We start from the raw sequence: 13,026 nt of genomic DNA, 5'->3' as shown, positions 1-13,026 counted from the left end.
AAAAAGAAAAAAAAGTTTTGCATATGTAACCCTGTCCGTGTGAGATGAGTCCTCGCTGTTCCCTGGACTCTGCGTTGTGTCTTAAGGGTTTTTTTTGTCGGAAGGAAACGAGACAGGAATCTGACACACACGGCGGTTGAAATCGTGGTTGGGACGTTTATTCTGACCACCCGACAGAGCAGCAGCTTCGCCTTTAGAATCCAGAGCAAATACTCCATGTCAACATGTTTCATTAACGCAATTATTTTTGATTTACAGATACAGCATACATCAAAAAGAAGAAAAAGACAAAATGATACAAAACTAACTACTTGAACATTAAAAGTAACATTTGGCTACATTGAGGAGCTGGCGGTCAGCATTGCCTACCTTTAGAATCCAAAGCAAATACTGACCGTTGTACCACCAGCACACAGTAACGAACGCCAAGTATGGCGTTCTTCAACGGACACACTTTACAACATTCCACAACCCAAAGAGCAGATCCAACACTTTGGCGCCACCACATTCAAGCACTGTCCTACACATACATAATGTGTCAAGCAAAGGTTGCAAGAACTGATCTTGACAACATTCTAAGAACCAGCATCAGCAGCCATGAGGACATCAATGGATGCAGCATGGTTGGGCCTTTACAGTCTGATCTGGACTCTGAAGGCCGAAATTCTCTCCAAGAGATGCGGGGACACCTGCAAGATTTTATTGGAAGGTACGCTCAATACACCTGACCCACAAGAGTACAACCACATTACCAACGTGCATCATGTGTGTGCGGCACAAAACCAGCACAAACCTAGAACATACAATTACAGGCCATATCCGCTTAATGCACATGGACCATAAAAACAGCAGGTCTCATCCTCTTTTTTTTTTAATTTTTTTTTAATTATGCTAATTAATAAATACAGGAAAGCAAAGCCTACCTGTGTGATCCACAGTAGGCGGAGGATGGAGATTCCCAGGTTCAGATGGTGTGTCTGAGACTTCAGAGGAGGAGGTGAAACAACAATGTTTGCTTAATTTCAACTCTTTTGGCAAAGTGAAGAGAGAAAATGAGTGCGCTACAACAGTTTTCAACTACATTTAATTGTCTAACTCTCCTGCAGTCTTAGCTCGACCAACCGCGTGGCCCGTCCGCTGTTCGGTTTGCGAAACCACAAAAAAAGAGCAGTTAAACTGGCAACCCCGCCAGAAGCGCACATGATAAAAGGGTTCAAACTGCGCTTATTCGTTTAGCTAGTTTCAACTGCATAGTGACATTTAGCTTAGAGAAAGTAGCCAAACTGCCAAATAAATAAAAGTAAACTGACCAATAACATTTAGGTCTGTGTTCTCGGATCACCTGCCTGTTTTATTCAGTTAGTTTGACACCAACTGCAGTTAAAACTCGCTGTCGGAGTATTAACCCTTCCACTGCCACTCAGTTCTCTACTGCTTTTCTTCAGCTCTGTGGATCATCTGACTTCCTCCACTCTGACACAGAAGAGCTCTGGTCCTGGTTCTGTTCTTCCTGTCAAACCATCCTGGACTCGGTTGCTCCATTAAAAACCAGGCAGCCAAGGATTAAACCTGAGCCTTGGTTTAATGACAGAACTCGTGCTGTCAGGAAGGAATGTCGCCGTGTTGAACGAAGGTGGAAAAAGGATAAACTGCAGGTTACTTTTCAGATTTTAAAAGACTGTTGGCGTCTCTACCAGAGCACAGTTAAAGAGGCTAAAATGGAATATTTGCCAAATATAATTTCCTCAAACAGCCATAACCCACGTGTTTTATTTCACACCATTGACTCTGTACTTAATATCCCACAAAATGCCTGTTTGGAAGCTTCTCCTGACATGTGTGATAATTTTCTGCGTTTCTTTATTGAAAAGGTTGGTAGTACCAGGGCTCTTATCACAGCTCCTGACTCTGACCCCTCTGTTTCGGTCCCTTGCTCTGCTGCTTTCACTCAGTTTGAGTCTGTGACTGTCTCACTTTTAGAGGACGTGGTCGGCTGCATTAAGCCATCAGGTTCCCCCCGTGATTCTGTCCGTCCACAATTTTTTAAAGATATTTTATCTAGCATACTGCAGCCTGTTCTTGCACTTATAAATAGCAGTCTGTCCTCAGGTGTGGTCCTGGCCTTTATCCTACTGCTCTGGCTAATTATCGGCCTATTTCAAAGCTGTCTTTTCTTTCTAAGGTTTTAGAAAAACTTGTGTCCTGTCAGCTGACACAGTTTTTAGATGACAATGGCATTCTGGAGGTTTTCCAGTCAGGTTTTAAAACTCTTCATAGCACAGAATCTGCTTTAATAAGAGTTTTTAATGACATCCTTCTTGCATGTGATTCTGGTCACCATGTTGTTCTGATCCTAGTTGACCTAACTGCTGCCTTTGATACTGTAGACCACGACATTTTAATATTGCGATTACACCATGTTGTAGGTATTGATGGCACTGTTCTTAAATGGTTCAGGTCTTACCTGGAGGAGAGAACTATTTCAGTGAAAATTAGTGACTCTGAATCATCTGCTGCTTCAATGCCTTATGGTGTCCCGCAGGGCTCAATTCTGGGCCCTCTGCTTTTCTCTCTGTATTTACTGCCTCTGGGTTCTATACTTAGGAAACATGGGATTTCATTTCATTGTTATGCTGATGATTGTCAGATTTATTTGCCCCTGAAGCAGAAGGATGTATATTCCTTTAAACATCTCCTGGCATGTCTTGGTGATATTAAAGCTTGGTTGGCTTGAACTTTTTAAATTTTAATGAAAAGAAAACAGAGGTGGTGGTGTTTGGACCCAGTGGCACCTGTGAGTCCTCCTCTGTTGACCTTTGACCCTTGGAGGTTTATTTTAAACCTGTTATTACAGATCTTGGTTTTAAGGTGATTTTAAATTGGACAGCCAAATCAGAGCCGTGGTTAAGTCCAGCTTTTATCATTTAAGGCGATGGCGTCAGTGAAATCTTTTCTTTCCAGGCAGCATTTTGAAACAGTGATCCAGGCTTTTATTTCGACTCGGTTGGATTACTGTAATGCACTTTATCTGGGAGTCAGTCAGTCGCTGCTCTCACATCTGCAGCTGGTTCAGATGCTGCTGCACACTTTTAACAGGAACTGGAAAGAGGGAGCATGTGACCCCTGTCCTGGCCTCACTTCACTGGCTGCCTGTATATTTTAGGATTTATTTTTAATTCTTATGTTTGTTTTTAAATCTACATAATCTTGCCCCGGCTTACCTCTGAGCTTCTTCACCCCTACGTACCCTATCGGTCTCTCAGGTCAGCAGATCAGCTGCTCTGGAGGTACAGAGATCCAGAGGAAGCTCAGAGGGGACAGGGCTTCTCTGTCATGGGCCCAAAGTTATGGAACGACCTGCCTTTGCAGGTCAGAGAGGCCCCTTCACTGTCCACTTTTAAAGCTTGTCTTAAAACTCATCTATTTTACTTGGCTTTTAACACCAGCGGGATCTAGTTTTAAATTGTGTATTTTTGTTTTTAAACTGTAAGTTTTTATTTTATTTTATTTTTTATTATGTCGTGTTTTAATGTACAGCACTTTGTATCAGCTGTGGTTGTTTTAAAGTGCTTTATAGATAACGTTGGTTTGGTTTGGTTAAGTTTAGGTGGGTACCCTCCCCCACTGGGCTGCATGTAGCCCATGTGTGGGCTACATGCAAGAAGTTTTCACACAAAAGACATTTTTTTTTATTTGTAATTTTAATAGTAAATCGGGTTAGATAATTTAAAAAATCCAATAACTATTTTCTTCTTTTACTTAAAAGAAAATCTCAACAGTGAATACAGCCATGGAATTAGGACTTTCCCACAGACTTCCATAGAAAGAAAGTGGGTCATGGAGTTCCAAATCCAAACGAGCAGCTCCACCACTGAATGTAGTTCATTCTCAATGTTTCATAAGTGTTTCTCTCCTAAGTTGATGAAAAAAAAAAAAAATGGATGCAGCAGACCCGTGGCTCCGAGGAAAATATCCAGAAAGCAGTGCCATGAAATCCATAGCATAACTTGAAACCAGCACAGAAGAAAACCCAGGAGAAGATGACGACAACAATATAGTGTCTATTTAGCATAGAGAACATACAGCGCCAGCGTCTTGTCCTGTACTTGTATAACACACAAGTACAGGACTTGTGTGTTAACCATCAGTAGGTTGCACTGATGGTGGCAACCTACTGGATAGTAGCCACAAATGTCCTGGGTCAGTCTGACAGAAGCAAGGCTGCCATGCACCGGCATCACCAGGCTCTCTGACCCCGATCAGCAGGCAAGGTGGGTGAAGAGTCTTGCCCAAGGACACAATGACAGAGGCGGGTGGAGCAGGGATTGAACCAGCAACCTGCCGATTGCAGGAAAACTTCTAAGACCGTCATCAAAAAGTAAAGTGTTATACAAGTACAGGCCATTTACCATATACGTTTCACTGAACATAGTTCTTGCTCAATATTAATAATAGTACAAGGTAAAACAACTGGTAACAACGTTGTGGTAAAATCAACATTCTGGCACTCTTCTGGTCAACTGATACTTCTGTATGAATCTGAGCTAAATTATTTCTTCACATCAATGCTGTTCACATTCAAGTTGTATTTCTGTTAAGAGACGTAAAGGGGCATAAAATGATTGTTATCTGCACAAAGCTCAGTCACACAGATTTTAACTGAAAGGCCATTAGCCAATGGAATGGCTTTAGGGGTTACACTGACATTAATTGGAAACCTCTGATTCCTGCTGTGCAATATACAAATCAAACATTGGCCTACAGTATCAGTTCTATAACCCATCATTAAATAGAATCCAAACAAAACAATACTTTATTATCAGAAAGGATTCAAAATAGCCGTATATTTCTTTCTATAAAAGTTTTATGAAATGTCAATTGATGCATTCAAATGGGAAAGTCTGGGTTTCGAACTTCAGAATTTGAATATCAATAAAATTCAATGGTATATCTATGGATAGTTTTAAGCTTTGTTGGTTTAGTCTAGAAACAAAAGATGGTAAGGAATGGTAGGCAAATAAGCTGGTGCTTCAGCCTTTATTATGTGAAAATGTATTTATCTTGGCATTAATAAAATCTGTACATAGTGACTGTAATAATAATATAAAAAAAGTGAGGCTTTTTATTTATCAGGTTTTAATTTCTGATCATTACAACCTGATGTTACAGCCGAACATCAGTCAATAAATGATGAGGTACATACAGTGCTTAGCTCATTCTCCAGGTTGCAGTCTTCTAGTTTGTTGCTAAGTTCAGCGAACTGCTCTGGGAATGTTGTGTTCAGCTTCTCAATCATTTCAAACACGTTGTTGAGGATGATGCTGTCTTCGGCAAGATTGAAAGAGTTGAGCAGCAGTATGCGTGTCCTGAGAGAGAAGGAAGGTGGATGTTGAGAAAACCATGGACCTGATGCTAGCATAACACAACAGCATTACACACACTAGCCAGTCAACAAGGATTATTACTGCAGCAGTACATAGCATGAGCTATGTTTTAGCTCATGTCGTGAATGGCCTTTAAAATAATCCAGGTCAAATCTCCATAAATGGCTATGTCGAAATTTTCTCATGACCTTATATGGCCAGACAAGAGTATGGATGTGAAGCATTAGGTGTCAGGGTTCCTGTGTGTGTGTGTGTGTTGAGTGTGAGTGAAGCATCTTTTCCAGCGAAGATCTTGGTGAGGAACCTGGGCAGCCTACACAGGTGGGTCCCATCAGCCCCATCAGTGGTGGGGATAAAGGAGCAGCAGAACCTTCACTCAGTGCTGGATGATTAACGTGCACCGGTAGTCTCTCAGCCCTCTCCTGTAGTCCATAGTACTTGTTTTTGATCTGTCTCTTCGATATTTTTCCAGTGGTTTTAAAGTCCTTGTGTTTCCGTTTCTAGATCAGTTTCTGGATTCACCTACGGGATCTGTTCCATTGTTGTCTCCTCTCGTGTGGATCACCCGCAAGTCTGCCTGCCCGCTGCTCCCTCCGCACCACTCAATCGCTCCTGGAAGGATCTAGGAGAACTACCTTTCTGTTATTACAAGGAAATAAAACCCTTACCTTTATTTCGGACTTGTTGATTTGCATGTGGGTCAGAAGGTTAAAGCCCACCATGACAGAATCATCCAGCCACCTTGACCCAGCAGAATCAACTCCCGACCTACATCAAGATCATGCTGTTCTGGTCCGCCATGACACTATGTTGCACTCGTTATACGATCAACAAACTATTACCAACCAGCGTTTAGATCAATTTGCTGGAATGTTGAAAGATCTTCACCAAAAGCTAGTTTCTGCTGGCCCATCCCCTGCTTTGGGGCCGCCTCCTGCCGCAGATCCACTCCCTTCTCAAGCCAGCGCCTCCGCCAGCCCTGCACAGACACCTCCAGTGTCCGTGCGTCTCAGAGAGGTCTCCCCACCCACACCTGAGCCCTATTCAGGTGAGATAGGTAAATGTGGGGGATTTTTATTACAATGTTCTTTAGTTTTTTCTTTTTCGCCTCAAAGTTTTCAGACAGATGCTGCAAAAATCTCGTACGTAATTGGCTTGTTAAGGGGAAGAGCGCTAAGATGGGCGGAGGCTAAATTTGGACAGCAAGTCTTTTTTCAGGGGACTTATGATTCGTTTGTGTCCGCATTTAAACAAACATTTGGGTATACTGAATCACGTTCTGACATTACCCGCAAGCTGTGGAATTTAAAGCAGGGTCGTCAAGCAGTAGCGGATTTTGCTATTGACTTTAGAACCCTGGCAGCCTCTTCTGGTTGGAACACGGAGGCATTGAAGGGAGCCTTTCTACAAGCTCTGAACGAGAACATAAAGGATGAAGTAGCTTACCGAGATGACCCAGCCTCATTAGAGGATTTAATCTCAATGGCTATTAAGATCGACAATAGGGTCAGAGACAGAACCCGATCCAGGAGAGAACTGAATATTTGCCCAAACAGAGTGGAATTTAACATTACCCCCACTAATCAAGATCAAACCGCTGAGGAACCTATGCAAATAGGAAGAACCAGACTAACTCCCGAAGAACGGCAGCGACGCATGAGGACAGGCGCCTGCCTCTTCTGTGGTCAAACAGGGCACTACATTGCCGACTGTAAGAACCTGCCAAAAGACAGAGCCCATCATTAGCCACGGGAGAAGTGGTGGGCAACTCAAGGAAGGCTTCCCGTTTAACTTTACCATGTTCCCTGATAACTAGTAATCGGTCCTTTCAGACATTTGTTTTAATAGATTCTGGTTGTGAGCAAAACCTTATTGACAGTAACCTTGTTAATCAACTCCAGGTACCCACCGTTCCTCTTCGAGTCCCAGTCTTGGTTTCTGCACTGAATGGTAAAGCCTTACCTGTCATTACTCATCGCACTGTGCCCATTGAGCTTTTAGTTTCAGGAAATCATCGTGAGACAATAACCTTTTTTGTATTCCCTTCACCTCAGTCCCCAGTGGTTTTAGGTTATCCATGGCTTCTCAGTCATAATCCACACCTTAATTGGAGGAGTGGCCAGGTAGAGTCTTGGAGCACATACTGTTTATCATCGTGTCTTCACTCTGCTCTCCCTTTAGTTGTTTCTCATCCTGCAGATGAACCCTCTCCTGCCGACCTGACCAGTGTTCCGTCTGAATACCATGACCTTCGCATGGTTTTCAGTAAGTCTAAGGCTCTCTCTCTCCCTCCCCACCGTCCATACGATTGTACCATTGACCTACTTCCAGGAGCTCCACTACCCACCAGCCGTTTGTACAGCATATCCAAACCAGAGAGGGAGAGCATGGAGATACATCAGTGAGTCCCTTGCTGCTGGCATCATTCGTTCATCAACCTCACCTGTGGGAGCCGGGTTTTTCTTCGTTGGTAAGAAGGACGGAACAGTCAGACCATGTATTGACTACAGGGCGTTAAACCAAATCACCGTAAAGAATAAATACCCACTGCCATTACTTGCCTCTGCTTTTGAACTCGTTCAGGGAGCCACCATTTTTACCAAACTCGACCTCCGTAATGCTTACCACTTGATCAGAATGAGGGAGGGAGACGAGTGGAAGACAGCGTTCAGGACACCACTTGGCCATTTTGAGTATTTAGTTATGCCCTTTGGCCTCATGAACGCACCAGCAGTGTTCCAATCATTAGTCAATGATGTCCTCAGGGATTACCTTAATCAGTTTGTCTTTGTTTATCTTGACGACATTCTCATTTTTTCAAGATCTTTAGAGGAACACAAGAGACATGTCCGCCTGGTTCTTCAGCGTCTTTTGGAGAATCGGCTGTTCGTCAAGGCGGAGAAATGCGAGTTCCATGCCTCATCAGTGACATTTCTGGGTTATGTTTTGGGGAGCGGGCAGGTGAAGATGGACCCAGCAAAGGTTCAAGCGGTCTTGCACTGGCCGACTCCCACATCCCGCAAGCAGCTTCAACGTTTTCTGGGGTTTGCTAATTTCTACCGTCGGTTCATTAAAAACTATAGCCAAACTGTTCTTCCCCTTACCCGTCTCACTTCCACCAAGGTTAATTTCAGTTGGTCACCGGAAGCTGAGCAAAGTTTCTTAGATTTGAAGAGGAGGTTTGCCAATGTACCCATCCTCATTCAACCAGACCCATTGAAACAGTTTGTTGTAGAGGTGGATGCCTCTGATTCTGGGGTAGGGGCGGTCCTGTCACAGATTTCTTCTAGTGATGACAAACTGCACCCCTGTGCATTTTTCTCCCGTCGTCTCTCACCAGCGGAGAGAAACTATGATGTGGGTGATAGAGAACTCCTGGCAATAAAGATGGCTTTTGATGAATGGCGTCACTGGTTAGAGGGGGCGGAGCATCCCATTGTTGTCTGGACAGATCACAAGAATCTAGCCTACCTTCAACAGGCCAGGAGACTAAATCCCAGACAGTCTCGCTGGTCCCTCTTTTTCTCCAGGTTCAACTTTACTATCTCTTATAGACCTGGATCCAAAAACACCAAGCCAGATGCACTTTCGAGACAGTTCTCCCCAGATCATGACATGCCTGAAACCACTGTTATTTCACCATCATGTGTTGTTGGAACTCTTTCTTGGAAGATTAGAGACCAAGTACTGGCTGCTCAACAGACCGAACCCGGTCCCATAAATAGACCACCCAACCGTTTGTACGTTCCTTCATCTGTTAGAGCTCGTCTCATTCATTGGGCCCATACTGCAAAATTTTCTTGTCATCCTGGCATTAACAGAACAATCTCTCTGATCAGACGAAACTTCTGGTGGCCGTCGTTGTATAGAGATGTCAAGGACTATGTGCTTGCCTGTCCCATCTGCGCTCGCAATAAGACCCGCAATCAACCCCCCAGTGGGTTGCTTCAACCTCTTCCAGTTCCCAAACGTCCCTGGTCGCACATAGCTTTGGACTTTGTTACTGGGCTACCACCTTCTAAGGGTTTCACCACCATTCTAACAATCATTGACCGCTTCTCTAAGGCTTGCCAGCTGGTTCCCTTACGTAAACTTCCTACTGCCATGCAAACTGCCCATCTTCTAACTAAACATGTGTTTCGTCTGCATGGTATCCCCTCTGAGATTCTGTCGGACAGGGGTCCACAGTTTGTTTCGAGAGTTTGGAAGGAGTTTGGCACCGCTCTAGGAGCTAAGGTTGCCCTCACTTCTGGGTTTCATCCCCAGACTAATGGTCAGACTGAGCGTCTGAATCAGGAGCTTGAAGCTACCCTTCGTTGTCTCTGTTCGTCGCACCCTTCATCCTGGAGTGCGCACTTGCCTTGGGTGGAGTATGCCCACAACAGCCACACCTCAACAGCCACGGGCCTATCACCTTTTGAGTCCTCTCTTGGTTATCAGCCCCCTCTGTTTCCTTCAAATGAGCTACCAGCATCCGTCACTTCTGTTCGCCATCACATCCGTCGTTGTAGACACATCTGGACACAGACCAACGCGGCTCTCAACCGGACAGCCGAGGACAACCGCAGATGGGCAGACCGTAAGAGAACCCCGGCACCGTCATATTCTCCTGGACAAGAGGTTTGGCTCTCCACTCGTGACATCAATCTCAAATCATCCAATCGTAAGCTTTCCCCTCGCTTTATTGGTCCCTTTGAAATAACCTCTGTTCTCAGTCCTTCAGCCGTACGCCTCAGGCTTCCTGATGGTTTAAAGATCCACCCTGTGTTTCACATTTCTCTCATTAAACCGACCCGTTCCAGCCCTTTCTGCCCTCCTTCCAGGCCCCCACCACCCGCCCGGGAGGTTGATGGTCACCCTGCATATGACGTCACAAGGATTCTGGCTATTCGTCGCCGGGGAAGGGGATTCCAGTATCTTGTGGATTGGCAGGGTTATGGACCTGAGGAACGGTCATGGGTCCCACGTTCCTTCATTCTGGACCCTGATCTTATTAGGGATTTTGAAAATTTGCATCGGTCATCTTCATCTGGACCGCCTGGAGGCGGTCTTTAAAAGGGGGGTAGTGTCAGGGTTCCTGTGTGTGTGTGTTGAGTGTGAGTGAAGCATCTTTTCCAGCGAAGATCTTGGTGAGGAACCTGGGCAGCCTACACAGGTGGATCCCATCAGCCCCATCAGTGGTGGGGATAAAGGAGCAGCAGAACCTTCACTCAGTGCTGGATGATTAACGTGCACCGGTAGTCTCTCTAGCCCTCTCCTGTAGTCCATAGTACTTGTTTTTGATCTGTCTCTTCGATATTTTTCCAGTGGTTTTAAAGTCCTTGTGTTTCCGTTTCTAGATCAGTTTCTGGATTCACCTACGGGATCTGTTCCATTGTTGTCTCCTCTCGTGTGGATCACCCGCAAGTCTGCCTGCCCGCTGCTCCCTCCGCACCACTCAATCGCTCCTGGAAGGATCTAGGAGAACTACCTTTCTGTTATTACAAGGAAATAAAACCCTTACCTTTATTTCGGACTTGTTGATTTGCATGTGGGTCAGAAGGTTAAAGCCCACCATGACATTAGGATTCGTAAAAGGTGATTATGTCTATGAGATTTATGTCTGAATTGGAAGACAGACAAACAGATTAATGTCCAACAGTGACAGGACAGGACTGTGAACTGGGACAAAGAGAATTAACAGGCATTCATTGATATACAGTTGTCTCATCTGCATTTTACAGTTTTCATATTCATACATTTCAACAAGGCAAGACTATCAAAAATATATATATATTCCAAATGTAAAAAAAAAAAGTGTTTAACAAGAAGTCTTACATGCCTCCTTGAGCTTTCAAATGTTTGTAATGTTACTTAAATCCTCTGGAACAGACTAAAGCAATCTGAATAATACATACCTGTCCAAGCAATTCTCATAGTTGATAGTTGCCTTGAACCCATAGACGGCAAAGGTGACAATGGAGGCAAAGATAGATGTTCCACTGTTAATGAGGGAGACAATGATGGCCTGCCGCTCAAAGTTGTTGTGGTACTGGTTGTAGCTGGCGAAAGCTATGAGTGACCCAAAACCCAAACCCAGAGAGAAAAAGATCTGAGTGGCTGCATTGATCCAAGTAGTAGGATTGGCAAGTTCTTCCATCTAAAAGCACAGAGATGCACATGCACATGAAAATTAAAGCAAACCCCAGGGTTCTGATATCTAAAGCAAAGTGATAAGGCCTTGTGCATATTCCTAAAGCCAATCCATTCTCACCTTGGGTGTGAACATGTATTTGACACCATTTAGAGCTCCATGAAGAGTCATGCCTCGAATCAAGTAGATGAGCAGGACAACATATGGAAATGTTGCAGTGAAGTATACTACCTACAAAAGTCAAACAACACCATTATTGGTGCAATGCTTTTAATATGGTGAGGTGGATTTGTCAGGAAACAATATGAAGGATCACAATATTACAGTAAACTCTGTTAATATATGCAATTGCAGATGATATTATTGCTTTATTGAGTCTGTAAATAAGGAAGCTTTCTTGCCTTTCCAGTCGACTTTACACCTCGGATAATGAATAGATAAGTTATCACCCATGCAAGCAGAAAACACAGCGCTTGACCTGTGTGAATGCCTCCACTCTTTTCAATAGAGGGAGAGATGTTAAGGGTTTCTCTGTAGAAGAAATACTGGGTGGATGTAGCTTTTTCACACTCCTCTATAGGTCCGGTCCGGTTGGAATTTACAGGGCAAGCTGCCCAGGGCAAGACAGACTTGGAGGGAAGGTGGTGGGGATGCAAGGAGCACAGTAGGACAGACATTAGAAGTCAGCCAAAAAATATAATATACCAACTTTTTTCTGTGAAATCAATAGATTCTGAACAGGTTTTAATTTAGACAGTTTTTTTTCCAATTTGAGTCAACTAATTGACCCAAATTTACCTGATGCAGCTAAATTAATTGGTCCAAGAATTTACGACATTTTTTTTGAAGTCCTAAATACATGAAATTTACGACTTCAAATATTTGGCTACAGAAGGTTTTTACCTTCTGTAACTTAGATTGCACTTAGGTTAAGTCCAATATTACTACATAAAAGCTAATTCATAAAGCTAGAATAAAGACAGATGAACTGCTGAGTGTGCTAGAATGAAGATAGAACGTAATGGGCTATAAAGATGATTTAAACATCTCTTTGCTTTGGCAAATTATCAACATGTTCTAATTCTTCACAATCTAACACAGTCCTAAGTCCCAGCAGGTCCAACACAGTTTCAGAATTTGTTAAAAGAAAATAGAGCATTTAATAACCAACTCACTTGAAATGAGTGAAAGAGGTACCAGAAACTCCATGCATTGATAATGTTGTAATAGAGACATAAGTACATTGATGTCACAACACTGGCAAGTCCTGAAACGACGTAAGTAAAATAGGATAAAGGTTAGAAAGCAATGAATGAGTATCAAAGTTAGCATCAGAAAATGTGTTTGTAATCTAGACTTTTACCAAGTCCTCCTAAATATGGGCTTATAGCAGTCCATGCACCGATGCTGCCCAGACGCATTTTCTGACCAATGGCTAGCTCCAAGTAGAACAAAGGCACGCCTTCCAGAAGCAGCATGACCAGATAGGGAATCAGGAAACCCCCTGCA

The 13,026-nt window shown here is 43.6% G+C and overlaps 1 protein-coding gene and 2 long non-coding RNA genes across 7 annotated transcripts in view; 2 read left to right on the top strand and 1 right to left on the bottom strand.

The window, feature by feature from the left end:
* Positions 1-13,026, bottom strand: part of slc6a20 (solute carrier family 6 member 20) — an 88,055-nt gene that overhangs the window by 61,324 nt on the left and 13,705 nt on the right. For 4 of the 5 annotated variants that reach the window (XM_081616972.1, XM_081616974.1, XM_081616973.1 and 1 more), the window contains exons 2-8: positions 12,881-13,021; positions 12,693-12,784; positions 11,919-12,146; positions 11,638-11,748; positions 11,282-11,523; positions 5,204-5,366; positions 924-983 (exon numbers count right to left, since the gene is read on the bottom strand). In XM_081616972.1, the coding sequence (XP_081473098.1) occupies positions 924-983; positions 5,204-5,366; positions 11,282-11,523; positions 11,638-11,748; positions 11,919-12,146; positions 12,693-12,784; positions 12,881-13,021 (1,037 nt within the window). The remainder of the gene's footprint in view (positions 1-923; positions 984-5,203; positions 5,367-11,281; positions 11,524-11,637; positions 11,749-11,918; positions 12,147-12,692; positions 12,785-12,880; positions 13,022-13,026) is intronic. The other variant, XM_008432828.3, reaches the window with a different exon arrangement.
* LOC103478778 (uncharacterized) lies at positions 5,710-6,057 on the top strand. The gene is made up of 2 exons (XR_535849.3): positions 5,710-5,787; positions 5,889-6,057. It is a non-coding gene; the product is annotated as an uncharacterized LOC103478778 (long non-coding RNA).
* LOC145555319 (uncharacterized) lies at positions 10,531-10,892 on the top strand. The gene is made up of 2 exons (XR_014091467.1): positions 10,531-10,621; positions 10,724-10,892. It is a non-coding gene; the product is annotated as an uncharacterized LOC145555319 (long non-coding RNA).

Source organism: Poecilia reticulata, chromosome 16 (genome assembly GCF_904066995.2).
Source record: "Poecilia reticulata chromosome 16, P_reticulata-male-v2, whole genome shotgun sequence".
In the NCBI taxonomy this organism is placed as follows: domain Eukaryota; kingdom Metazoa; phylum Chordata; class Actinopteri; order Cyprinodontiformes; family Poeciliidae; genus Poecilia; species Poecilia reticulata.
This window is presented reverse-complemented; position numbering and strand designations above follow the sequence as displayed.